Genomic DNA, 25,978 nt, shown 5'->3' with positions numbered 1-25,978 from the left:
CCCCTTTGCTTCCCTTGTCTTCCCTTCCATTTCCTCCCCTTCCTTCTCTTTCCTCCGCTTCCTTCCCTTCCCTTCCCTTTCCTCCCTTCCTCCCTTCTTCCCTTCCTCACTTCCTCCCTTTCACCCTTTTTCTCTCTTTCTATCTCAGTCTCTCTTTCTTTCTTTCTCTCTCTCTCTCCCTCCCTCCCTCCCTCCCTTCCTTCTCTCTCTCTCTCTCTCTCTCCCTGCCACCCCTCTCAACAGGGTTTTGCTCTGTCACCCAGGCTAAAGGGCAGAGGCATAATCACAGCTCAAAATCCTGGGCTCCAGCAATCCTCCTGTCTCAGCCTCCTGAGTAGCTAGGACTACAGGTATGTCCCACCCACACCTAGCTAATTTTTATGTTTATTAGTATTTTTTAGAGATGGCGTCTCCCTGTATTGCCCAGGCTGCTATGAAACTCATGGGCTCAAATGATGCTCCCACCTCAGCCTCCCAAAGCACTAGGATTACAGGCACAAGCCACTACACCCAGCCAAATGTTCTTTTTCACCAGGCTACATACACTCCCCTTCACTGGAGTTCACACCACTCCCTAATGTCTCACACACAGCTTATCTCACTCGTTTACATTATGGGCCAGGTTTCTGAAGGCACCTGAGTCTGTGATCCCACTGACGGTTATAAAATGACATTTGTGAGCAATGCTCGTGAATTGGTGGGGTAGGGGGAGTCCAGATTCTACATTAAACAGCTCCACGGCACCCACGCAGAAAAGATTCCTAGAAGAGATTTGCCACCCAGGGACCTAGGGGAAGGACACAAGACCACTCTTACTTTTCTCACAAAATGGGGGGTCGCTGCTCCAGCTGAGGTCCCACTGGCAGGTGAGGGTGTCACTGCCCACGATGTCGTAGCCGGGGTCACACTGGTAGGTGATTCTGGCTCCCCGCACCAGCTCCGTGTGAGAAGTGGTTTTCCAGCCATTCTGGATCTCGGGTAAATCTGAGCAGGAGTCATTCCTTGACACCTCTTTAAAAGAGAAACGTCAGCCTTAGATGGGGGAAGCGGTCTTATTCTTGGGACCTCCTTTTATGAAGGCGAGAGGGATGAGCGAAGAGAAAAAAAAGCCTCTAGAAATGAGCAACACGCTTCCAAAATCACTTAACTGGCAAGAGCTCGTCGATAGTGAGGCTTTATGGTTACTTCTCTCTGGGGGCCACTGAACTCACTGAACATTGTCTTGGTTTGATAAAACCAGTCTAGGATTTCGAGTCAGACAGAATCCTAGCTCTGCCACTTACTAATGATGTGACGGGGAGACAATCGCTTTTTGACTCTGCAGCTCAGGTTCCTTGACCTTTCATGAGGGAGTAATTATAACGGCATCTGCCTCACTGTGGCCGCTGCTCACCGGATGTCACTGGATGACTCTTGCCTCCGAGGGTTTACACTCTTCTAAAATTTTTTTTTTATTTTTGTTTTTTATTTTATTTTTGTTTTTCATTTATTATTATTATTATTGTCATCATCGTTATTTTTACAGGCAGGGTCTCTGTTGCTCAGGCTAGAGTGCGAGGGTGTGATCATAGCTCTCCACAGCCTCAAACTCCTGGGCTCAAGTGATCCTCCCACCTCCGCCTCCTAAGTAGCTGGGACGACAGTCATGTACCATCACGGCCTGGCTAATTTTTAAAAATTTTTCTGTAGAGATGAGGCCTTGCTATGTTGTCTGGGCTTGTCTTGAAGCCTTGGGCTCAAGCAATCCTACTGCCTGGGCCTCCCAAAATGTTGAGATTACAGGCATGAGCCACTGTACCTGGCAGAATTTACACTCTTGTGTAGTCCTCACCAACACTGAATAGGGGATTGGAAAAGTGGCCCTGGGTGGCTTCCGAGGTTAGGTCATAACCACATTGAGGTTCTCCCCTTGCTCTCTGTTGAATCACTCGTTTCAGCAGAAGCAGCTGCCATATTGTGAGGATGCTCAAGCAGCCCTCCAGAGAGACCCACAGGAAGAGAAACTGAGGCCTTCTGTCAACAGTTGGCATTGACGTGCCAGCCACATGTGTGAGCCGTTTGGAGGTTCATCATCCAGTGCTCATCAAGCCTTCAGATGACTGCAGCTCTGGCTGGCATCTTGACTGGAGCCTCATGAGAGACCCCAGGGCAAAGCCATCCAACTCATGCTACTCCTGAATTTCTAACCCAGAGAAACTGCAAGATGATAAACGTTTACTGCTAATTTGGGGTATAATCTATGATACACCAATAGGTGATTAATATGCTCAGCTTCATCCTAAGAATACCTATAAATCCATGAGTTTGGTGAATAAGTAATATATGCATTTTTAATATTCATTAAGAGAAATAATTAGCTATCAAAATAAAAACAAGCTAGGCACAGTGGCTCCTGCCTGTAATCTCAGCACTTTGGGAAGCCAAGGCAGGAGGATTGCTTGAGCCCAGGAGTTTGAGATCAGTTTGGACAATATAGGGAGACCCCTTCATCTCTACAAAAACAATAACAAAACTAAAAAATGAGCCAGGTATGATGGCAAGTGTCTGTAGTCCCAGCTACTCAGGAGGCTGAGGCAGGAGGATTGCTTGAATCCAGGAGTTTGAGACTGCAGTGAGCCATGAAGGCATCACTGCACTCCAGGCTGGGTGACAGAGTGGGACCCTGTCTCAAAAGAAAAGAAAAAAAAAAAACCAATTTGAACAAAAATAAATAAAAATAAACCGTTGGTATATTCTTCAAATCCAATTGCATATCATTAGTGAACATGAAGCATACTCCAGAAAATGCTACCCGCAGCTTATTACTGTGTCTTTCTCTGTAATTGTTCTGTTTTTCTCCTACAAACTCTTGTTACTAAGGTAGCAATGCATGGAAAACTATTACTATTCTTGCTTCAAAGTGCCCACTGCACAGATTTGGAGGAGCGAGCTAATTATGTTGTATAATTAATTTGCAGTTCTTATGTGCTTCTGGGGAACGCAGAGCACCTCCGCCGTCTGCAGGAAAGTCATTCTGAGAACCAAGCAATGGCTTTTCCCGGGATTTCATCATGATTTTATTTGGGGAAAGGAGATCTCATGGGTGTCTGCAAGAAGAAGGGTAAGAAAATAGCTTTGAGAATTGCTTGGTGGGGGGACAGGAGCCTCTATTTTTAGGCCTCTGAAAAATCAGCCAAGCCCTGGATTTGGGACACAGCTGCAGATGCTCAGACTGTGGATGAAAGGGGAGAAATGGGAGCAGACACCAGAAATGTGGTCTGCCTTGAGCCAAATGCTTTGAGACGGAGAAAGGCTTGTTTGTCTGATTTTTCAATATGGGCCACCACGGCTTCACGCTCCCGTGGGACCTCCTGTCTCCTTGGTGGCACCCACTGTATTTGTAATTTCTCAGTTGCTGCCACGATGTAGAAGAAGCTTGGCTTAAATCTTGTCCCCACTGTTTACTAACTGGGTGGCCTTGGCTAAGTCACTTAACCTTCCTGTTCTTCAGATCCCGGGGCCTGTACCCCAGGGACCCTGATTCAGGAACACGCATTTTTACCAAGCACCCTAAGTAGAGGTTTCTAGAATGGTCCATCCCCATGGGCCCTTATTAACTTTGCTAAGAATTAAAAAACTGCCCTATAACCTTCTTGTTCTTCAGATTCCAGGGCCTGTACCGCAGAGACACTGGTTCAGGAACATGCATTTTTTTACCAAACACCCTAAGTGGAGGTTCTGGAATGGTCTGTTCCCATGGGCCCTTGTTAACTTTAGTAAGAATTAGAAAACTGCCCTAGGAGTTGGAAGACTTCTTTTCTAGTCTTCTTTCTTTTTTAAAGAAATGGTGTGACTCCAGTCATGCCCATTAACTGCTCTAAGCCTCATTGTTCTCATCTGCAGAGTGGAGTCAATAATTATTGCATTGCCTATTCCAACGGGCAATGTGAAAGTTAAGTAACATGCAGGATATGATGATGTTGTGTGAACACTAAGATGTGTTAGATGGATTCATTTGTTTGTTTGACTGAGATATTATGAGCATCTTATTAGACGCTAGAAATACAGGGATGTGAAGTCATGGTTTCAGTCTCATGGTCAAGATTAGCACCAAGGTCCAATTTTTGTGCAAAAGAAATGCACAAATGCACTTAATACACACCACCATCTACCATTTCATGCTCATGGCAGACATCACTAATCAAGCACAGCCTTCTGTTTGTTTGAATCAGGCGGAAACCTCCCAATCCTCAAAACAGCACTCCAGGGAGCCACTGTCATTTGATTGGAGTTGGCTTACAATATGGAGCTTAGTTATTATCCTAGACTCAGAGGAATAAACACACAACAAATAACCAAAGTCTTCTCAAAAAGTACTGCTTACTCGCCTCTGTTTCTTAATCCCTTCCATCCCATGCATTTGGCCATAGACAGTGGGCAAAGAACAGGAAACAGTGAATGGGTCTTTGCATCTCTCTGTTCAAAGGTGAATTCTGGGAGGTAGAATTCACATTCCAGAACCATGTAGGCCCAGAGTCTTCCTGTGGAAGACTCTAATTGCAATCATAGCAGATAAACTTTGGCCACCTTCCAGAGCTGGGCTTAGGCATTTAGGTCAATATAGGAGCTTCAGAATTCTCTAGTGACCACAGGAACCCCTGACCCTACCATCTGATGCATCCATTGAATGGGAGTTACATATGTGTATGGTAAAATCTAGATCCAGAATGGCAAATACCCTTCTCATGCCCATGGCAGGCATCACTAATCAATCATGACATTCTTTGCCATAGACTTTAGGCATGACCTCCTTGGAGTTCTTTCAACATGGTCTTCAACATAAGTAGTAAGCAACTGAGTGGCATCACAATTAGCTAGAACGGTCTGTTTGCCATTCTTGTAAAATTAACTGTGTGTCTCTTTAACAGGAATAACAATCAAGAGCTGTTCTCTCTTTTTTTTGTTACCCAAACTAGCCAAGCTGTGTATCCTTGAAAAACATTCTCTGCAATCCTTTGCCTGCCTCTTCCCCAGCATCAGCTTGTGATCCTGATATTGTCTATTAATGGGACTGCCTTTCTCGTTTCCACTAATGCCTTAAGGGTAGGGAGAATATTCTATTCATCTCTATATCCTGGTATGCAGAGCCTACCAAATAGGAGGTGTCAAGGGATTTTTTTATGAACCAAATCCTCTGGAAAATGGAGATAATGCATTTGAAGATAAAATAAAATAATATATGTTAAAGTGCTTGCCGACTGTAAGTTGTCATACAAATCACAAAAAGTTTCAACTTCAATTAACAAGAACACTTCTTCTTCAAGAAAGTGAACACTGGCCAGACTTTCTGGTTAACCTTGATCAGCCTTGGATAGAGTCAGACTCAGATTTTTTTTTTTTTTTTTTTTGACATCAAGCTGAATGCAGGTTTGAAATACTGACTTGGGCACTAGGGGAGATAAATGAGCAAAACCATGACCTCATCTTTCAGTGGAGAGGGAGAGGACATCTAAGGAGAGAGACAGGAGCCAGGAGACCAGAGATTCCTCCAAAGGCAGCTGAGTCTGGCGGGTGTATTGCCTGGACAGCCAACATGAGTTATCCCCTGAAGCCCAGGGCACTGCCCAGAAAAGAACAGGGAACCCACACAAAATTGTAGCAATAACATTCTGAAAATATTTAGCAGCACAATCAAAGGTAAAAAGGCCCCTGGGAAACATAAAAAAGAAGATCAATACTCGTGTTAGCCTCTCTGAGAGGAGGACATGTAGCAGGCAGGGATGAAAAATGTTCACCATATGGAAATAAAAACACAAGAAATGTACTTTGGCATGCATGAGGCTTCTTGAGACAGCCCATGGTCAAGGGGGTAGCTTGGTTTTTTAGGTGCAAGTGCTGGTACAGAGGACAATTCATATTATTAGGTTGGCGCAGAAGTAATTGCAGTTTTTGCAAATTAAAACTCCAAAAACCGTAATCACTTCTGCACCAACCTAGTTAGAGACGGACAATTCTTTTTTTTTTTTTTTCTTTTCTTTCCTTTTCTTTTTTCTTTTTTTTTTTGAGACAGAGTCTCGCTCTGTTGCCCAGGCAGGAGTGCAGTGGCACAATCTCAGCTCATTGCAACCTCTGCCTCCCAGGTTCACACCATTCTCCTGCCTCAGCCTCCTGAGTAGCTGGGACTACAGGTGCCTGCCACCACGCCCAGCTTATATATATATATTTTTTTTTTAGTAGAGGCAGGGTTTCACCGCATTAGCCAGGATGGTCTTGATCTCCCGACCTTGTGATCTGCCCGCCTCAGCCTCCCAAAGTGCTGGGATTACAGGCGTGAGCCACCACGCCCGGCCTAGATGGACAACTCTTTAAGTGAAGGGGGAGAAAGAACCAAAGACATGGAATCTTGCTCCAACCACAGGGTCTTTGGTGGTAGTGGTGGTGGCAGAGGGCTGGGTAGGATGAATTCTCCTTTTCTCTGCTCCATCCTGGAAATCAAGATGCCAATCGAATTCCTGGGAAGTGCAAGCACATTTCCTAATCACTGGCCGAATCCTGCCCATTGAAATTCTTGGGGTGCAACCACCCACCCATTCTTCTGGATGTCAAAGGATGCTACGTCTTAATTACCCTCTGTGTCTCCCAGGTTCTCCGCTGCTGCCCAAAATGTTGGGGGTGAAGGAAGCTTTGGAGCTGGGAATGAGGAAGCGTGGATGGGAGCTCAGCTCTGCCCCTGATGAGAAACCCTTCATCCTTGCTTGCCCAGGGTTTCTTCTGCTGGGACACAACAGGGCTGGACCAGTTCCTCTGTTAGTGCAAGGCTCTTCTGGGGCTGGGATGAGTGGGACTTCATGATGTCCCAGTCCTCTGACATCTGGGAATGTTGGTAGTTCGGACTAGAGTGGTGACCATAGAAAGATGGGGACACGTGCTTGGATTTGAGACCTATTGCAACAGTGGAGTTGAGAGGATGGATTGGATATGGGGACAAGGAAGGAGGAAGCAGCCTGAGAAACCAGGAGAGCTGTGGTGTCATTTCCTAGGATTGGCAGACAGCAGGGGATGCAGTTGAGTGGTGGTGGTGGTGGGCAGGAGAAGAAATCATTCTGTTTTGCCATGTTAAATCTGACATGTCTACTGGATGGAGGCAAGGGAGGAGTTGGCAGGGAGTTGGATAGATGGATTTGGAGTTTAAGGTCAAGGTTGTAAGTACGAACCGGTCAATGGATATTGGTACTGTTTAAATCCATGGGACCAGATGAGGGCATGGAGGGACTGAGTCTAGCCGGAAAAGAAGATACAGTCCAGGATGGAGCCTGGGACCCTCTGGTGTTTAAAGGTTGAACAGGAGTGGGGGATAGAGCCAATAATGAATGAGGGAGAGTTACAGGGTGTGATTGGATGAAAGCACAGGAGGGGTTATGGGAGTGTGTGAGCTTAGCTTGAATTTGATAGCATGTTTTTTGTTGTTGTTGTTTGTTTTGTTTTGTTTGTTTGTTTTAGGACGAGCGGGAGAGACACGGTTTGGAGGCCACGTTGAGGATCAGGAAAGACACCTCTTGCATCTATAGCTCCTAGAGTACATGAAGTGGGAGAGGAAGACTGTCCTTGTTCAACGAGGCTACAGGAAAAGAAGAGGCCTTAGAGGAGAGCTGAGCTTCAGTTCGGGCCAGAAGGCGAAGACAGTGTTTGAGAAGTTGCACAAATTGGGAAGAAATTAGGAAGTATGTTGATATAAGATCTCAGCTGACCACAAATGAAACATGAGGACAACAGGCTCTCAGCTGACCACACATGAAACATAAGTTATGAGGCACTGTTTACTAAATCTTGATATCAACCTTGTGGAATAGGTATCACTATTCCCATCTTACAGATGACAAAAAGAAGGCTCAGAGAGGTTCAGTAACTTTCCCAAAGCCACACAGACCTCGATGACCGTGCTGGGGCTCAAACCCTGGTCCTCATGACTAGAGATCCCAGGCTCTTAAACATGACTGTGCCAACACAATGAAAAATCAGTGTAGTACGAAATTGCCAAATAACCTAGAGGAAACCACCTTAACCTGCATCTAAACACAAAGAAAAAATAAATTGACCAGATGAGACACCTACCTATGTAGTTCATGATGAATCCCTGGCCCTTTCCAAAGATGAGGCCGGCAGGGTCCGAATGGAACTGGATGGTTAAGTCTGGCGTGGAGGAGTACAGCTTCTGGGGGCCACTGTTCCCAAGGTACTGCCCCAAGATGTGGGGCATGACCTCGTCGCCATCGTAGATGGTCAAGATGTCACTGTTGCTCAGATTCAGGCTTGCAGGACAGAGAAGAGGGAGAGTCATGTGAAACAGAGTATGGGAATTCAATAAGCCCTTGATTAACTTTTTCAGGCAATAGACAATTTCTTAAGTGTGTATGTGTCAGGCCCTAGACTAGTTGTCTTACCCCCAGGCTGAGGGTAAGATTGGCATAGACTGCAAATGTGACACAGAGATTTGTAAGTCATTTTTTTTGAGACAGAGTCTCACTCTGTCACCCAGGCTAGAGTGCGGTGGCACAATCTCAGCTCACTGCAACCTCCGCCTCCCAGGTTCAAGCAATTCTCCTGTCTCAGCCTCCTGAGTAGCTGGGACTACAGGTGCATGCTGCTATGTCTGGCTAATTGTTTTTGTATTTTGTAGAGATGGGATTTCACCATGTTGCCCAGGCTGGTCTCGAACTCCTGAGCTCAGGCAATCTGCCCACCTCGGCCTCCCAAAGTGCTAGGATTACAGGTATGAGCCACCGTGTCCGGCCGTCAATTGGGTTTTTGAAGACACATTGATGCAATGGTCTTGCCTGCATGGGACTCATTGCAAAGTCCAATGCTGCATTGTAAGAAGAATCACCTTCAAAACTCCCATTATCGGCAACCATTTCGTAGATGACAACTCTGTGTTAGGCACCAGGCTACAGGCTGGGGCTATGACCTGCATCTTTCATTCTTCTTCAATGCAGAACATGCTGACAGCTTGCTAATTACAACTTGCATCTTTATATAAGGTGAAAAGATCTTTCCATTTATCATGGGACAAATTCCTCAAAGTCAACTGAGTTATCCATTATGTTTAAGGGGTAGGGCAGAGGTGGGATGGAGGCACCTTATTTATGAGACGTACTCAAACCTGTCACCATTCATACCGTTAAAGGATGACACATTTTCAAAGACTCCAATGCAAGAAAGTACCTTGACACTAAATAATTAAACCACAATGGACAGTTAATAATCCAGAAATCACTTCAATATACCACAGAAACACGTGCCATCTTAGACATGCTAGATACAATTGATCTCTAATTGAAAGAATGCCAGAAAATTCACCTTTGGCTTCATCCATCATGGACAGATATAAACTCATATTTCTTTCTTTCCTTTTTTCTTATTTCCCTCTCTCTATCTTCTCTCTCTCATGTCTTTCTCCTTTTCTTGTCTCCTTCTCCTTAATTAATTTTTTTTTGAGCATGTACTATGAGCCAGGCACTGTGCTGCACTCAGAAGGGTCTCAGAGTAGTGATCTATTTAGATTTGTAAGCCAGGGATTGTGGCAGGAGTTATAATCAAAGTAAGGACAGAGAAAATAAGGAGAAACTGAGATTGGGGGCTTCCTGGAAGCCTTCCTGGAGGAGGTGATGTTTCTTGCTCTGAAGCCTCAAGAAGGAGTAGGAGACCCCGAGGCAGATAAACAGAGAGTAGGGAGTCCAGGTGCAGTGGCTTACACCTGTAATCTCAGCACTTTTGGAGGCTGAGGTGGGAGGATTGTTTGAGGCCAGGAGTTGAAGACCATTCTGGGCAACAAAGAGAGACCCTGTCTCTAAAAAAAAAAAAAAAAAAAAAAAAAAAAAAGGAAAAGAAAAGAAAAGAAAGTCCGTGCATGGTAGCTCATGCCTATAATCCCAGCATTTTGGGAGGCCAAGGCAGGCAGATCACAAGGACAAGAGATCAAAACCAGCCTGGCCAACATGGTGAAACCCCATCTCTACTAAAAATACAAAAAAAACAAAAGAAAAAAATTAGCCAGGTGTGGTGGCAGATGCCTGTAGTCCCAGCTACTTGGGAGGCTGAGGCAGGAGAATCACTTGAACCCAGGAGGTGGAGGTTGCAGTGAGCCGAGATTGTGCCACTGCACTCCAGCATGGGCAGAGAAGCGAGACCCCATCTCAAAAAAAAAAAAAAAAAAAAAAATTCTGGTGTGGTGGTGCACCTCTGTAGTCCTAACTTCTCAGAAGGCTGAGGCAGGAGGACTGCTTGAACCCAGAAGTTTGAGGCTACGGTGAGCTATGATTGTGTCATTGTATTCCAGCCTGGGCAACAGAGCGAGAACCCATCTCACAAAACAGAACAAAACAAAAAACAAAACAAAACAATAAATGGTAGGGAGAAGGCAGAGGGAAGAAAGGAGTAAGACCATGTTTCCTAAAGGAATTTGCCCAGTGGTCAGTGTGCCTGGGGTATGGGGATAGGCATAGGAGCCTGCAGAGTTCTGCAGGGATTAGACCAGGAAGGGCTTAAATTGCCAAGCTTCGACATTTGGACATCATCTTACAGGAGATGGGGAGACACTGAAGGGTTTTATACAGGAACTGCATGACTGAGCAATTCAGTGCCAGAGGAGAGGTGTTCCAGGAAATGGCCCTGAGCAGAGTTCCCGAAACTGATGCAGACTGACAGTGGCCCTCCCTGCTGATAGCTTCATCCAATGGCCAACGGTGGTGTTTGCTGCTAGTCTGGGAGTAGGGAGGCGAGATGGCAACTATCCGTGTTGGTGTTTCAGGTAGTCAGAACGAAACAACAGAAACACAAAGAAAGGTATTGAAAGTTTGCTTCTGGGAAGCAGGGATTGTATTTTATTCACCCTAATACCTTCCACCATAGTTCCTCATGTAAAGTTGCTCTAAGGGGTGGCTTAGGGAGATTTTGATTGCCCCCCAAATTTTCATCAGTTTCCCCTATGCTACTCCCAAAACGTCTTCTTCAAATAAAAGCTATCTGCTTGCTTTGCACACATGTCTTCCAGACAAAGCCCCAGACTCCTCCTACCCCCTGACAGTTTTTAACTAGATTGAAACCCCTAAACCTTTGCCATATTGAAATTCTGGAGTTGCCACTTTTTTCTTGCACACAGTAGGTGCTCAATAAATGCTAAGGTATGAAAGAGCCTGCCAGAGAGTCTACTTGACAGCGAAAAGAGTGAGACTGATGTCAACTTTGGACCTATGGTAGGGAAGGACGTCTTTAGCTCTAAGTACCATGAAAACATCGATTGTTCATGAAAGTGCTGGATTAGACTAGTGTGAAACATGGTAGATGGCAGATATATTCCTTAAGCCGACTTCACAGCTGATTCGCTGGTAACAGTTTACAGACAATGCGCATCTTGGCTTTATTCTTTCACTTCAATGACAAAATGCAGTAACAGCATCTTCAAGGGTGTAGATAGCTTTCATTTTAAAACCATACGGCAACTCTTTGTTCTCCATAAAATAGGATGGAGCGATGTGCTGGGAAAAGCACACTGGCTTGGAAATCATAAAGCTTTGGCTTGATTCTCAGCTTTGTCACTGTCATGGAAGGTATGTGGTTTTTCTGAAATTTCTTATCTGTGAATCAGCCTTACTATTCCTCGTCTATGTCATGAGCTCTGGGGATGAGGTGAGGCAGGCAGAAGGTCTGGACTCAAATTCCAGCTTCACCGTTAGCACCTGAGCAAGCTCGGTGAGGTCATTTGAATGTTATGTTGTTATATTCCACTTTCATTTTTGGCATCATCGTCATTACCATCACCATCATCACTATCGTCATCATCATCATCATCACCATCATCCTTCTTTGGATTTCTGTTTCTGCCAAATGACATCAGATGATTTATGTCAGTGGTTCTCCACTAGGGGCAGTTTTCCTCACAGGTGACATTTGGCAATGTCTGGAAACATATTTTTACTAACTGGGTGAGTACCATGGGTGAGTGGAGGCCAGGGATGCTGTTAAACATACTACAGGGCACAAGATGGCCCCTCACCCCAAAAAAGTATCTAGTCCAAAATGTCAATAGGGCTAAACTTGAGAAACCATGACTTACATAAATGCACATTGTAAACTGTGTGCAACAAACTATTAAATGCAATTTACCCTGTTGTCCTGAAATTTTAGCAGTGGCTCCCTAAGCTAAGAACAAGACAATAGGTGCAGTGCATTCCCACTTTCCAAAGAGAGATACTTGGCTGTTGATTGCATTTGGATTCTCCAGATGCAGAGATCAAGCAAAGATACAAATGTCTTTTGAAGTTTGGCTTGTCTGGGAGGCCATCCCAGGCAGCACTGGTGGGCAAGTGAGACAAGATGAAGGGAAGGACTCAATGAAGAGTGCATTGATGAGCAGGTTTCACTGTGCATTTTGGCTTCAGTCCTGCAGGAAATTTAGAGATGGTGCAGAACACATCCATTGGGCGAAGGAGCTGGGGTATTTATCCTCCAGTTCCCATCCTTTATTGACTGAGGGCTGCTCCTGGCTGTGTTGAGTCGCTAACACTTCTGGCCTGCCCATGTGACCACATGGCATCAGAGAAAGGCTGGAGAAGTGGACAGGGGCTTGCAGTAGGAAGTCATTATGGACACATGGTGGCAAGTATTGCACGGTTTAGACAGAGTACCAACGGCATCATCTACTACCATTGATGCAGCTCTTACCGTCTGAGCCCTTCTTCCCACCTCTAGCTTATATAAGAGAAGGAGAAGAATGCACTGGGCCATTGAGGAGGTTGGCAAGAAGGACTGTCTTGAGGAGAGCGGTCACTGTGGGGCATAATAGGAGGAAGGGTAGAATGTGTATCACCCTCACATTAAGTCTAGTGAGGAGGGCTTCAAGGGAACTCTTCGTGACTTGGCAGGTGCCTTTCTTTTGTGGCTTGGATAACAGTGGCTGGATTTGATGCTCAGTAAGATAAATGATAAAATCAGACTGGGGCTGCGTGCCTGCCTCTGGGCAGAGCAAGGAGAATAAAAATGGGTATTGACAGTGAGCATCCCATCGCTGATGACAGTAGGGATATGATCTATGTTTTCTGGGTCTAGTTGTGAACTTTGCAGGCAGAAGCCAACTGTAGGTCTCCTTACAAGTGGCCTTGTACTGAAAGGGTGATAGAACCCCAGCAAAGGGGAAAGTTAAGAGCAGCTGGGCTTAGGAGACTTTCCCACATTGAACACCCTGTAAAAGACAAAAAAGTCAGCATTCTATATATTCTGTAACATAACAGTGTTGCCAAACTAGGGTCTCCTGTTCCCTTACCTCCCTTGCCTGTTGTCTGCAAAATTCCCTGCCAGAGGAGCACTGTGGCGGGAGGGATGAAGTTTCAAAATGAATGATACTTAGGGTTATACGATTTTCAGACTGGACTGCACTTATTGTGACCAGAAGACCTATGAAAACGCAGCTTTCACCCAGAGGAAAAAAAAATAATATAGGATGTGCCTGAAGGGTCACTGGGAGAATCAAGTTACTCTCTGCCTCATTCTTCTGAATCTACTTTTTTGACAGACTGGTTCCAATTATGTACACAGAGGCTGGCAATTTAGTTTTTTCCCCTCAATGCAAAGAGAAGCCTTCATTTTCACTTGCTCATCCATGTATTTACCAAGTGCATTTCGTGCCCCTGGAATCGGACCATTGTAAGCAACCAAGATGAAAATGTGTTGAGTTCACTGCAGGGAGAGCCACGGGGCAGAGCGTGGTTTTCCGCTGAGGTCTGAATTGAGATGTCAGCTAGATACGATCCAAGGAGGCGCTGGGAAAGCGGGATGGCAGTTTGACTCCAGCATGAAGGGGAGATGGAGAGATGCAGGCACGCTTGGTCTGACTGTGATGGGGAGTGGCAGGATCCCCTCTGGGAGAATCCCATAGGACCACAGAGCTTCTCAAGACCAGACCCTGCCCACTCCGGCCCCTCTCAGGTGCCAGAGTGAAAGGCTTTCCACAGGCACAAAGCGTGAGCTCCTGGTGGAAGACCTCAGCTCCCATCTCCCCCTCTACAGTCCACCTCTGTCTTCTTGGTCACTGTTGCATGCTATGCTCAGACCATCAACACCTTTCTCTTGGGCCGTTGGACAGCACCTCGGTGGTTTCCTGACCTCATCCTCACCTGGCCCTGATACTCCTCCCCTTAGCAGCCAGATGAATCTTTCCAGAAAGTAAATCGGATCTGTTCCCTCAACAGATGAATGAATGAGCAAAATACGGTCTATTTGTGCAGTGGAGTTATTATTCAGCCATAAAAGGGAATGCAGCAGTGGCCCACGTGCAGCACGGGTGAACCTCGGAAACATGACACGCAGAGAAAGAAGCCAGCCATGAAAAGCCACCTATTGAATGACTCCATTTATAAGGAATATCCAGAATAGGGAAATCCACAGAGAGAGAAGGCAGATGGGTGGTTATCAAGGGTTACGGGATGAGGAGAAGTATGCGGAACAATTGCTTAATTGGTATGGAATTTGTTTTTGGGGTGATGGAAATGTTTTGGCGCTAGATAAAAGTGTTGGTTGCACAACATTGTAAATGTACCACACACATAGATACATATGTTGTATATGTTAAAATGACTAACTGTATGTTGTATGAATTTCATCTCAATTAAAAAAAATATCTTAGGATAGAGTGTAAACTTCTAACCCTAGTCTCAAGGCTCTGTAGGTCTATCTTTTGCATTACTCCCTGCCCCATCCCTGCCGCCTTATTTCTGACTCTCTCTTCCAAGGCATTATTTTACCTCCGACCAGACTGCATTGCTCACCAGTCTTTCCAAAGCACGATGCTCTTGGCGACCTCTGGGACTTTCCACATTCCCTTCCCCGTGCCCTGAATTCTCCACCTGGGAAACTCCTACCCACCCCTTAGTTTCAGCCTTCCATGATTCACTATTGCACAGAGCCCTCAGCATCCCTTTCTGGTCTGGGCTGCAGCCCTTGTGATCACCCTCCTTATGGAGCTCAGTCAGCACTCAGGGCTCCGTTGGTCTGGGGATGCTTGTCTGCAGCAGATCAGGAGCTCCCCGAGGCCCTAGGGCTCAGCACCATGCTGAGTGTGTGTCTCTGGTGAACCAGTGCCAGCTCAGGGCATAGGGCCAGGTTTTGGGCTCAGCTCTTGCACAGAGTGGACTGTGGCTTTGACCCCAACCCCTACCTAGGACCCTAACCCCGACTGGACTCTTCCCTGCTCCAACTTTGGGAAGGGGACTTCTCTCAGCCAGTGCCCTGGCTGCTTTCAGCACTTGCTCCCCAGGGGGGTTAAGTTGAAAACTTCGATATCGGAGGGAGGCTGCCCCAAGGGATTTCTGCCCCGCCTGCCTCTAGGGCTCCTTGTTGGTCATGCCTTCATTCTTCTTGGATATGCAGGTCACCAGAGTCGAGTCCGATGCCACCTGACACCCTGCATGCCTGAGAGACCACTCCAAAGCCAACCCACCGGCTTGTCCAGCTTGTCTAACCTCCTCTCCTTCCCCAAAATGACCCTGCTCTGGTCACATTCTGTGGCCCCTACAAGGTCCTGAGCAGCCATTTGTGGACATGCCATTTAGTGTTCCCACTTCTGGCTGCTTCCTTTAACTCCTCCCTTTCTCAGGGCAGTGAAAACACCGGTCCCATTGGATAGCTGAGAAAGCATTTCCCAGGACCCACATTTAGCTTTTGAATAACAACAGTGCTGTCCGCCAAGTATCAAGCATTCAAACAACCTCACAAAGTAGGACTTGCTCCTTTATGCACATAGGGAAACTGAGGCTCAACCAGGAATGTCAGGGTTCAAACCTAGGTCTGTTGATGCCACAGCTTGAGATCTGAACCACAATTTTATACAACAGCCCATGAAAGCTACATATACACGTTTTCAAGAAGTGTGCCCCGACTGAGTCTTGTATCAGAAAACATGAATTTAAAAACCACATATAAAATCTTCATTATAGCCGGGCATAGTGGTTCATGCTTGTGATCCCAGCGCTTTGGGAGGCCAAGACTGGAGGATCACTTGAGTTCAGGAGTTCAAGATCGGCCTGGGCAACATAGTGAAACCCCCATTTCTATAAAAAATAAAAACATTAGCCAGGCACGGTGGCATATGCCTGTGGTCCCAGCTACTCGGGAGGCTGAGATGGGGAGATCACTTGAGCACTGGCGGTTGAGGCTGCAGTGAGCTTTGATTGCACCACTGTACTCCAGCATGGGTGACACAGTGAGATGCTGTCTCAAAAAACAAAACAAAACAAAAAAACAACACACAAAAAAACAAAAAAGCCCAACAACAATAAAACAAAAAACAAAACAAACAAACAAACAAAAAATCTGGACCGGGCACGGTGGCTCACACGTGTAATTCCAGCACTTTGGGAGGCCAAGGTTGGTGGGTCACCTGAGGTCAGGAGTTCAAGACCAGCTTGGCCAATATGGTGAAACCCCATCTCTACAAAAAGTATAAAAATAAACTGGGCATGGTAGCATGCGCTTGTAGTCCCAGCTACTTGGGAGGCTGAGGTAGGAGAATTGCTTGAACCTGGGATGTGGAGGTTGCAGTGAGCTGAGATCACGCCACTGCACTCCAGCCTGGGCAACAGAGTGAGACTCTGTCTCAAAAAAAAAAAAAAAATCTGTGGAATGAGAACATCCCTTTCTACCCCTCCAATCCTAGTGTGCCTGTTGTGTTCTTATGATATCACTGCTAATCTTGGTTTGATTAAACCTGTGATTTCCAACTTTTTTCCCCAACTAAGGTAATATTTCTCTCTATGAGCTTCCTATTTTTTTTCATTTTAAAAAAATGCTTCCAATTTATTTATTTCTAGTTTTTAATTAACACATAATTGTACATATTTATTAGGTACAAAGTGATATCTCATTACGTAGTAAAATGTGTACTAATCAATTCAGGGTAGTTAGCATATCTATCACCTTAGACATCAATCATTTCTTTGTGTCGGGAACATTGAAAATCCTCTCTTCCAGCTATTTGAAAATATACAACCAATTATTGTTAACTGTCGTCACCCTACAGTGTTATAGAACACTAGAAGCTATTCATCCTTTCTAGCTGTGATTTTTGTATTACAGACTTCTTTTTTTTTAAATTAAATTAAAAATTATTTTTGAGACAGTCTTGCTCTGTCACCCAGGCTGGAGTGCAGTGGTGTGGTCTCAGCTCATTGCAACCCCCACTCTCTGGGTTTAAGCGATTCTCCTGCCTCAGCCTCCCAAGTAGCTGTGATTACAGGCACGTGCCACCACGCCCAGCTAATTTTTGTGCTTTTTGGTGGAGGCAGGGTTTCATTGGCTGGGCTGGGCTGGTCTCAAACTCCTGACCTCAGGTGATCTGCCTGCCTTGGCCTCCCAAAGTGCTGGGATACAGGCTTGAGCCACCGCACCCAGCCCAGACTTCTTGTTTTAAAAAGATTTTGTCTCCCTAACATTTTACATTTCTTGGTAAGAAATATTCTTTGTGTTTTGTTCGTGGTTATTATTGATCAGGTATAACAGAGTTTGCAATAAAATCAGTGTTAATCTAGTTACTTAGTCTGGGTGGCTTAATTTTGATAGATAAGAGGTTTCTGTTATGGTTTTTGAAATATTTAGAAAGATCTGGGGAAAGATACATAAGAAAGTAATTGCATTTAGGGAGGAGAGTCAGGGAGGGGGGCTCTTTGCTGGGGAAGGATGGGAAACTCAATTTTCACAGTAGACTCTTTTGTACCGTTGAATTTTGAATCATGTGAATGTAGTACCTCCTCAAAAAGGATAAGAACAGCCTAAGGGACCCTCATTGCTTTCACTGGGGTCTAGAGAGTGGAAGAGGTGAGGATAGAACGCAAATTAGAATCTGACACAGACCAGCGAACCCATCTCGGGTAATGTAATCCTTCTCCTCACCTGCAGAGGGCAGTGCATGCCTAAGCATGGAATGGGCTGACTTCACGGAGGTGCCCTTTTTACCCCAACCAATCAGGAGCCTGGATATGGGGAGTAGGTGGTAGGTGAGGTTGGTAACTATTGAACTAGAGTCAATATTCCAGAGAGGGCATAGAAAGGCATGATGAGCAAGCCCCCTTTCTTTTCCTTATTCCTTTCTAAACAAACGCTTGACCCTTGGCTTAGAAATCTTGCCTTTAAAAGGCTTTTTCGAGCCTCATTCACAGGACGATTTTAGGTAGGCAAACATACTTTAAAATGTCTAATGTTTATGCATTTCTTTAAATGCGAATTAGAAAAATACATAAATATATGGTTTGCACATCAAACTTCTAATTTCATGGACATTATTTTGGTTGGAGTAAGCCAAGTGAAAAAGGCAAGCCAATTTACATGCATTTTCTGAAAAACAAAAATGGTAACACAAAAAGAAGTAGCTGGTAATAGAATTGGACTGTGGAAACCGCAAAAATTAGCCCACAGACTCAAGTCCAGTTTCTCAGCCTGACCTCCCAGGAAGTCCACAGCTGAGTCTCAGCCCATCTCTTGCTGTCTCAAACACCCAGTACACCAAGCCCCTTGCAGCCCCTAGCCCCTTAAAGCCTCCATCTTTCATGCCTTGGCTCATGCTGGTCTCGCTACCTCGAAAGCCCTCTTCTCTCTTCTCTGCTAGACAACACCTTACTAATTCCCCAGGATCCCTCTGTCCACCCTGCATTTACAGCTATGTAATAATTAGCTAAGGTTTTCAAGTGCTTTTCAAAGCACTTTACATGCACCATTTCATCTTATCCTCGGACTAACCCCGTAAGTATGACTATTCACACCCATTTCACAGATAAGCCTACTGAAGTGCCCAGAGGTGAGGAAACATGCTCACGCTCAAGCAGCTGGTTATATAGCAGTGTCAGAATCCAAACAGACGTTTCTGGAAGACAAAGCCTGAGCAACAGACCAGCAACCTTCATCTGCCTGTATTGGCTCCCTGAAGTCACATGTCTTTACCCCGATTCCTGGAGGCCATCCAGGACTTGGCACAGGTGAACTAAAGGTCACTTAAATGAAGGAATGACAGCGAATTTATGTCCATTTTCCAGATGAGGAAACTGAGGCTCAGGGGAATTAAATGACTTTCCTAAGAAAACACTATCTTGCACTTCAGGCAAGATCTTTACGGAACAGTAAAGATACTGATGAAATAAATCATAGGATCTAAAGGAAAGAAAAACAAGAATCGAAACCTGTAAATTCAGTTGTATGCATTAAAACTTTGATAAAATATTTGTAGTTTTTTTTTTTTTTTGAAGGCCTTAGAAGGGACATGTTTAAAGTTGTTTTGTATCTGTTTTCTCATCTGATCCCCTTACCCACATAGTCAGGTGGTCAGAGAAAAAAACATTATGAATCCCATTTTACAGAGGAGTAGACTGAGCCCCAAAGGCCCAGATCCTAAGGCCTCTGTGCTCCTTTCAGATGCAGCACAAATTTGCCAGGCACCTCTCAGCACCACAGAATTGCCTAGGGACCTTTGACCCAGTGAAACCCAATTAAATTTGCTTTCAATGTAATTTGATAAAATGGCAGACAGGACAAGAAACCATGTCAGCTCCAGGGAGGACGTAGAAAACCAGTATCTTTGGCTCCCTAATAGGACACTTTAAAACACACAAAAATGATGACTTTTCTTTTTGTTTCTTTCTTTTTTTTTTTTTTAAGACGGTGTTTCACTCTGTCATCCAGGCTGGAGTGCAAAGGCATGATCTTGGCTCACTGCAACCTCCGCCTCCCGGGTTCAAGCTATTTTCCAGCTTTAGCCTCCCAAGCAGCTGGGACTACAGGCACCTGCCACCGTCCCTGGCTAATTTTTGTATTTTTAGTAGAGACGGGGTTTCACCGTGTTAGCCAGGATGGTCTCGAACTTTTGACCTCAGATGATCCACCCGCCTTGGCCTCCCAAAATGCTGGGATTACAGGCTTGAGCCACCGTGCCTGGCCTGTTTTCTTAGTCTCTTCTTTGTTCTTTCTTTCTTCCTTTCCTTCCACCCTCTCTTCCTCCCCATTTCTCTCCAAAAATATTCACCAAAACGCTTGTCCACTCCAGGCTGTGAACCCACTACCCCATGGTTCTCAATCCTGGCTGCACATCAGAATCCCTGGGGAGATTTAAAAACTCCTGATCCCAGGCTGCACTCCAGACAAACCAGGCCATCAGAAACTCTGGGGGTGGAGACTGGGCATTAGTGTCGCTTAAAACTCCCATCCCCAGGGGGTTCCCCTGGGCAGCTGGGACTGAGAGCCGCAGACCTGGAGTTTTCAGCCTGAATGAGACACAGCCCTGATTTCAGAGAGGCTCCCAGTCTCCATCACCTTTCTTCTTTTCTTCCATTTCTCCATCTCCTCCTCCTTTCTCCCTTTTCTCAATTTCCCTCTTATTCTCAAAGAGAAAAAGAGTAGGAAAGAGATTGCCGCTCTTGGCCTGCCATCCCTCTGGGCCTGCCGCCATGGGCAGCTTAAGCCGTTTCTCATTTCCACGTCCCTGGACTGAGCCATCTCTGAAGGCAGCGGGCGATGCTCTGGCAAGGTCACTGATAATGTTTTACACCCAGAACCATGACCAGGAAACCCCAACAGCTCCCCAGATGCTTTGCCTACAAAGACGGCTGTCCTTAACTACCCTGGTGTTTCACCTCCAGCTCAGGAGGCAGCATTAAGAGAACGGGTTCAAATTCTAGCTGGGGGACTTTGAGGAAGCAGATTAGCCTTTCTGAGCCTCAGTGTTCCCACCTGTAAAATGGGGATAATGTTGTTGAGAGCCGTAAATGACAATTAATGTCAGGAATTCCACTACAAGAGCATTTTTCCTCTATTACAAAAACTATTTGTAAGGAGCTAGGCACCCTGCTGAGGGGCAAGGGCGGGGTGGCAACAAATCTTGGCATGACGAGACCTCAGTAAGGGTCTTTCTGACCTGTGACTGGACAAGAGGCTTCCCAGCCTGGGTCTCAGTTTCCCCAGATGCAAATCTCAGAATACACAAATTGCAAAAAAGTCCATTACAATGGTCATGACCAAGCCACTACATGCTTCTCTCTGTGGAGCAGGCTGGATCCATACACTTTCCCCATTTCCCCATTCAATATCAAGGAAGGGGTTGATCTGGGGATACAAGGCTTTAGAAATATGCTGCTGAGGCCTGAGTTTTCCAGACCTAGGGGTGACCCCTAATGGCATCTGTGGCCCTTCTATGAATTTCCTCTGTGGCATTGCCCACATTGCTTCCTTTTTCCGGATGTAAGCTTCCCCAGTTTTATAAAACACGGAGTGGAACCCAGGGTCGTCTACATTCCGGGACATCTAAGTCAGGGTGCGAGAGCTCGCCTCGAGGGACGCGTGATCAGCTGGTGAGGTTGGATGTGTGTGGCAGTATGTGTGTGTGTGGTGTGTGGCGTGGTGTGTGTGGTGTGTGTAGTGTCAGGTGGTGTGTGTGTCGTGTGTCATGTGGTATGTGTGGTGTGTGTGTGATGTGTGTTTAGTGTCATGTGGTGTATGTGTGGTGTGTGTGTGGTGTGTGTGTGGTGTGTGTGTGGTGTGTGTGTGGTGTGTGTGTGGTGTGTGTTTAGTGTCATGTGGTGTGTGTGTTAGGTGTGTGGTGTGTGTAGTGTCATGTGGCATGTGTGGTGTGTGTGTGCTGGTGTGGTGTGTGTGTGCACGAGTGTCTGTGGTGTGTGTAGTGTCATGTGGTGTGTGCATGGGGGTGTGTGTGTGTTGTGTATATGGTGTGTGTACGATGTGTGTAGTGTCATGTGGTGTGTGGTGTGTGTGTGGTGTATGTAGTGTCATGTGGTGCATAGTGTGTATGGGGGTGTGTGTTGTGTGTGTTAGACTGTGTGGTGTGTGTAGCATTGTGTGGTGTGTGTGTTGTGTGTAGTGTCATGTGGTGTGGCATGTGTGGAGTGTGTGTGGTGTGTGTGGGTGTGTGTGTGGTGTGTGTTAGGGTGTGTGGTATGTGTAGCATTGTGTAGTGTGTGTGGTGTGTGTGTGTGTTAGGGCGTGTGGTGTGTGTGGTGTGTGGTGTGTGTAGTGTTGTGTGGTGTGTGTGTGGTGTGTGGTATATACTACCGCACACACCCAGACACGCACGTGTGCAGAGGGCGGTGGGCCAGGGCTCTGCATTGCTGGAAGAAGAGTTGACGGAGCTTTTTCCAGCAGAAACTGACAGTGGCTGGGGTCGCCGCCTCCTGCCGTTCTGCATCTGCATTGTGCACATGTTCTTGAAGGCCTCCCCTGGAGAAAGCCTTGGTGTGGCCAATCTGAGCAGCCAGAACACCCCCAGGAAACTGTACGCAGGGGCCGCCCCCACCTGTCGTGGGAACTCCTCCAGGAAAACCGAACCCTTTTTTGGGGTTCTCCCAGCTTCTCCCCGGAAGCCCCCAGAGGGGGTTGCAGGAGCTTCCCCAGGCCTTGGCGATCACAGGACCAGGCCAGACCAGTGCTGCTGCCCACCTGCCTCCTGCCTGGCTTCCTGCCACCTCCACCCACCTCTGCCTTCCTCCCAGGGGTGCTGTCTAAGTGGCAGGTCTGACTACACTGCTTGCTTGCTCAGCTCTCAAGGGAGGGTGGCTGCCCTCAGGATGAAGTCGGTTCTACTCTGTGAAGCAGGGTTGAGGGGTGATGAGAGGTGTGAGGCTGGCACTCCTGGGTCTAAGTGGCGAGCCATTTTACCCCTCCGAGGAGGAATGCTGTTCTCATCTATTACATGGAGAACACATCATGTGACTCTCCTAGGTAGCTTTGAGAATTAACTAAGAGGTAACGTGCTCAGAACAGAGCTTGGCACAAAGGTAAGGGCATGTGAGTGTTTTGGCACCACAGTAATCCATGTGAGTGATTATTGTCATCTCCAGACCTCTGATAATTGGATGCAACTCTAGCCACATGGTGTGCCCGCAATAAACACTCGTTGAATAGTAAGTGCAGGAGGACAGTGCATGTCAGGGACTCGTAAAACAAGCAGTCGTGTCTCCCTAAGATGTCAGGTCTAATTGCATTAGAATGCCTTGAGTTTGTAGGGGGCGCACCAATAAGGCAATGTCCAGCTCAGACAGAGAGCAGGTCTCCTCCCGAGTAGGCTCTTGCAATCACCAAGGTGAGAAGAGCGTGGCGTGGCTGAGGAGCAGAACACAGGCATGAGTTGATGGAGGACCTACCCGTGGTGCTTGTGTTTCCAAGTTACCACCACAATCCCCTGCAAATCGTGGGGAAGAGGAAGGTAATCATTTAGGTGGGATACCTGGGTAAGAACTGTGTATGGATTCTCTTCATTCCTACTGTAACACTCAAACTGCAAGCTCAGAGGGATCTGTGTGTGTGTGTGTGTGTGGTGTGTGTGTGTGTGTGATTATGCAAACGAGCTCAGTTTGTACACAGGACCATGGGCCATGGGAGGAATTAATCGTCATCACAGCTGCCAATTAAATTGTTGAGTGTGTGTAATGTACCAAGCCCTTGCCAAGTGCTTCTGCACATGGTATAATTTCATCATCTCAGGAACTCAAAGAGATGGGTGCCACTGTTATTTTCATTTGAAAGATGAAAGAAAACGAGGCCCAGAGAAGTGGGGTGACTTTATCCAAGGTCACACAGCCACTCAGTGGAAGAATTGAGACTAGAACCCAAGACTTCTTACTGTAGGTGAAGGCTTCTTCCTGTCCCTGAAGGAATTCAAGATCGTTCCAGAGTGTCTCCCACATGCTGAAAGCCTCACGTAGAGAAAGAAACATTTTCTGAGTCTTCTCTATGCCAGGCACCAAGCCCTAGGTGCAAATCTTGTCTCTTATTCTTCCTAGCTGTGAGATTTTACACAAGTTCCTTCAGCTCTCTGAGCCTCAGTTTCCTCATCTGTAAAATGGGGATAATGATGCTCAGACCTCATGGGATCATTGTACACAGTGATATCATTTGGAACTTTGGGCTGGAACCAGGAGACGTGAGTTCTAGTCTCCACCCTTCTGTAGTCATGGTAGCTTGAGGGCAAAGATGATTCCAAAGCTTGGCCCCTCTCTGTATCCACACCATACCTCTGGGCTGGGCCTTGCTTTGTGGCTTGCCATAGGATATGGCAGATGCGCTGCTGTGCCACTTCCTAGTCTGGGCTCAAGAGGCCTTGAATGCTTCTTCTCCATTTCTTGAAACCCTGGCCAGTCACCACGGGAACAAGCCCAAGCTAGCAATTGGAGGATGAGAGGCACCTGGGGCAGAGATCCATGTCTATGTCAATCCCAGTCTATGCCCACCTAGACCACGACAGCCAACCCACCCCCAAATACGTGAAGAAGGCCAGTGGCCGCCCATAGACTCATCCAGCTAGGACCAGAAGCACCACGCTGACATGTAGACTCGTGAACAGAAATACATGCCTGCTGTTTGATGCCAGTGAGTTTGGGATGGTTTGTTATACGGCAATAGCTGACTGATACAGTGGTCTTGGGGCAATGTCTTCCCATCTCTAGGCCTCAATTTCCTCATTTGCAACATGATGGAATTTGGGCTCTATGAACTTTTCTGCTCCTTTTCTAATGCCTCCGAACTTTTGGCTCCAGGGAAATCCTGTCTGCTCTTTGCTAACGGGCCAGAAGATCTGAGTTCAGCCAGTTTTATTTTTGTCGCGGGCATTTCTCCTGTTATTTTTGCTAATATCTGGAAATCTATTCTCCCAGGGCTAATGTTGTCCTCAACTCTTGAATCTCCCTCCTCCTTGCCTGGCTGTCAGGTAGAAGTCTCACAGTCCAAAGCAGCTTTATCTCTGTTTGAAGACCTGAAGTGCCTCTGGAGAAGGCACTTAATTTTTAGGGCTTGGAATTAACTTAGCACAGAACAGGTTGGCAGCAGCTGAAGAGGACTGTTCCGCAGCTATCAATCATATGGTTACCTGGGTTTGTTATTAGGCCTTTTAATTTCCTGGTTAGAGAACTGTGCTGGGGCTCACAAACAGGGAGCAACGTTGGGAACTTTGCGGAGGAGCAAAGGAAGGCACACTGGAGCCTGGTTGAGACTTTTTCCCTGCAGAGATAGATGTATGTTCGCAGCAGATGTCCAGGAAACAGGGAGCAGGAAACACTTTGAGCCTCAATTTCTTCTTCTGTAAGATGGAGCTGGGAATTTCTCCCATGTGGAGCACTTTGCTACCTTTGTGTGTGTGTGTGTGTGTGTGTGTGTGTGTGTGTGGTTACAAACTGGCTTTGGTCTTAGAGACCTGGGTTCAAGTCTCTAAGACCATCTCTGACTTGCACACATCCTAGTTGTGTGACCTTGGGCAAGCAGTTTCATCTCTCTCAGCCTCAGTTTCTTCATCTGTACAAAGGAGTAGTCATACTGACGTGATGTAGATATTGCATAGGGTACTGATACTGCATTGGAGAGTGAAATGAGTTACTATAGGTAAAGAAAGCACGTTCTTTCTGTAAAGACTGGCACGTTGTAAGTACTCAATGAATGTCAGATGTTGGTCTTTCATCATCATCATCATCATCAATGAGATAATGTGTGCCTGTATTTAACATAAAGTTTGGGATATAGTAGGGGTAAAAATAGTGTTAGCTATGGTTATCTGCTTATCTTGTGTCAGAAACCTTATGTTATTTGTTATTTTAACTTTTACATTACTTAATTAATTTATACACCCACCTCCTCTCTCTCTCTCTCTCTCTTTTTAGAAACAGGGTCTCACTATGTTGCCCAAGCTGGTCTCAACACCTGAGCTCAGGTGATCCTCCCACCTCAGCCTCTCAAGTAGCTGGGACCACAGCTGCATGCCACCATGTCTGGCTAATTTTTAAATTATTTGCAGAGACGGGGTCTTGCTTTGTTGCCCAGGCTGGTCTTGAACTCCTGGGCTCAAGTGATCCTCCCACCTTGGCTTCCAAAAGTGCTGGGATTACAGGCATGAGCCACTGTGTCCAGCCTTACCGTCTCTTCCATTCAACAGATATTTATCAAGCACTTTCTTTGTACCAGACACTGGGGA

At 46.2% G+C, this 25,978-nt stretch overlaps 1 protein-coding gene across 1 annotated transcript in view; it reads right to left on the bottom strand.

Annotated features, from left to right (window-relative positions):
• The window catches only part of SEZ6L (seizure related 6 homolog (mouse)-like), a 95,584-nt gene that overhangs the window by 38,622 nt on the left and 30,984 nt on the right, over positions 1 to 25,978 (bottom strand). Inside the window, exons 9-10 of the mRNA XM_011975344.1 lie at positions 8,092 to 8,288; positions 817 to 1,011 (exon numbers count right to left, since the gene is read on the bottom strand). Coding sequence (XP_011830734.1) covers positions 817 to 1,011; positions 8,092 to 8,288 — 392 coding nt within the window. The remainder of the gene's footprint in view (positions 1 to 816; positions 1,012 to 8,091; positions 8,289 to 25,978) is intronic.

The sequence above is a fragment of the Mandrillus leucophaeus genome, unplaced genomic scaffold (assembly GCF_000951045.1).
Source record: "Mandrillus leucophaeus isolate KB7577 unplaced genomic scaffold, Mleu.le_1.0 Scaffold154, whole genome shotgun sequence".
In the NCBI taxonomy this organism is placed as follows: Eukaryota; Metazoa; Chordata; class Mammalia; order Primates; family Cercopithecidae; genus Mandrillus; species Mandrillus leucophaeus.
The sequence above is the reverse complement of the archived record's forward strand: the minus strand, read 5'-3'. Positions and strand labels throughout refer to the sequence as shown.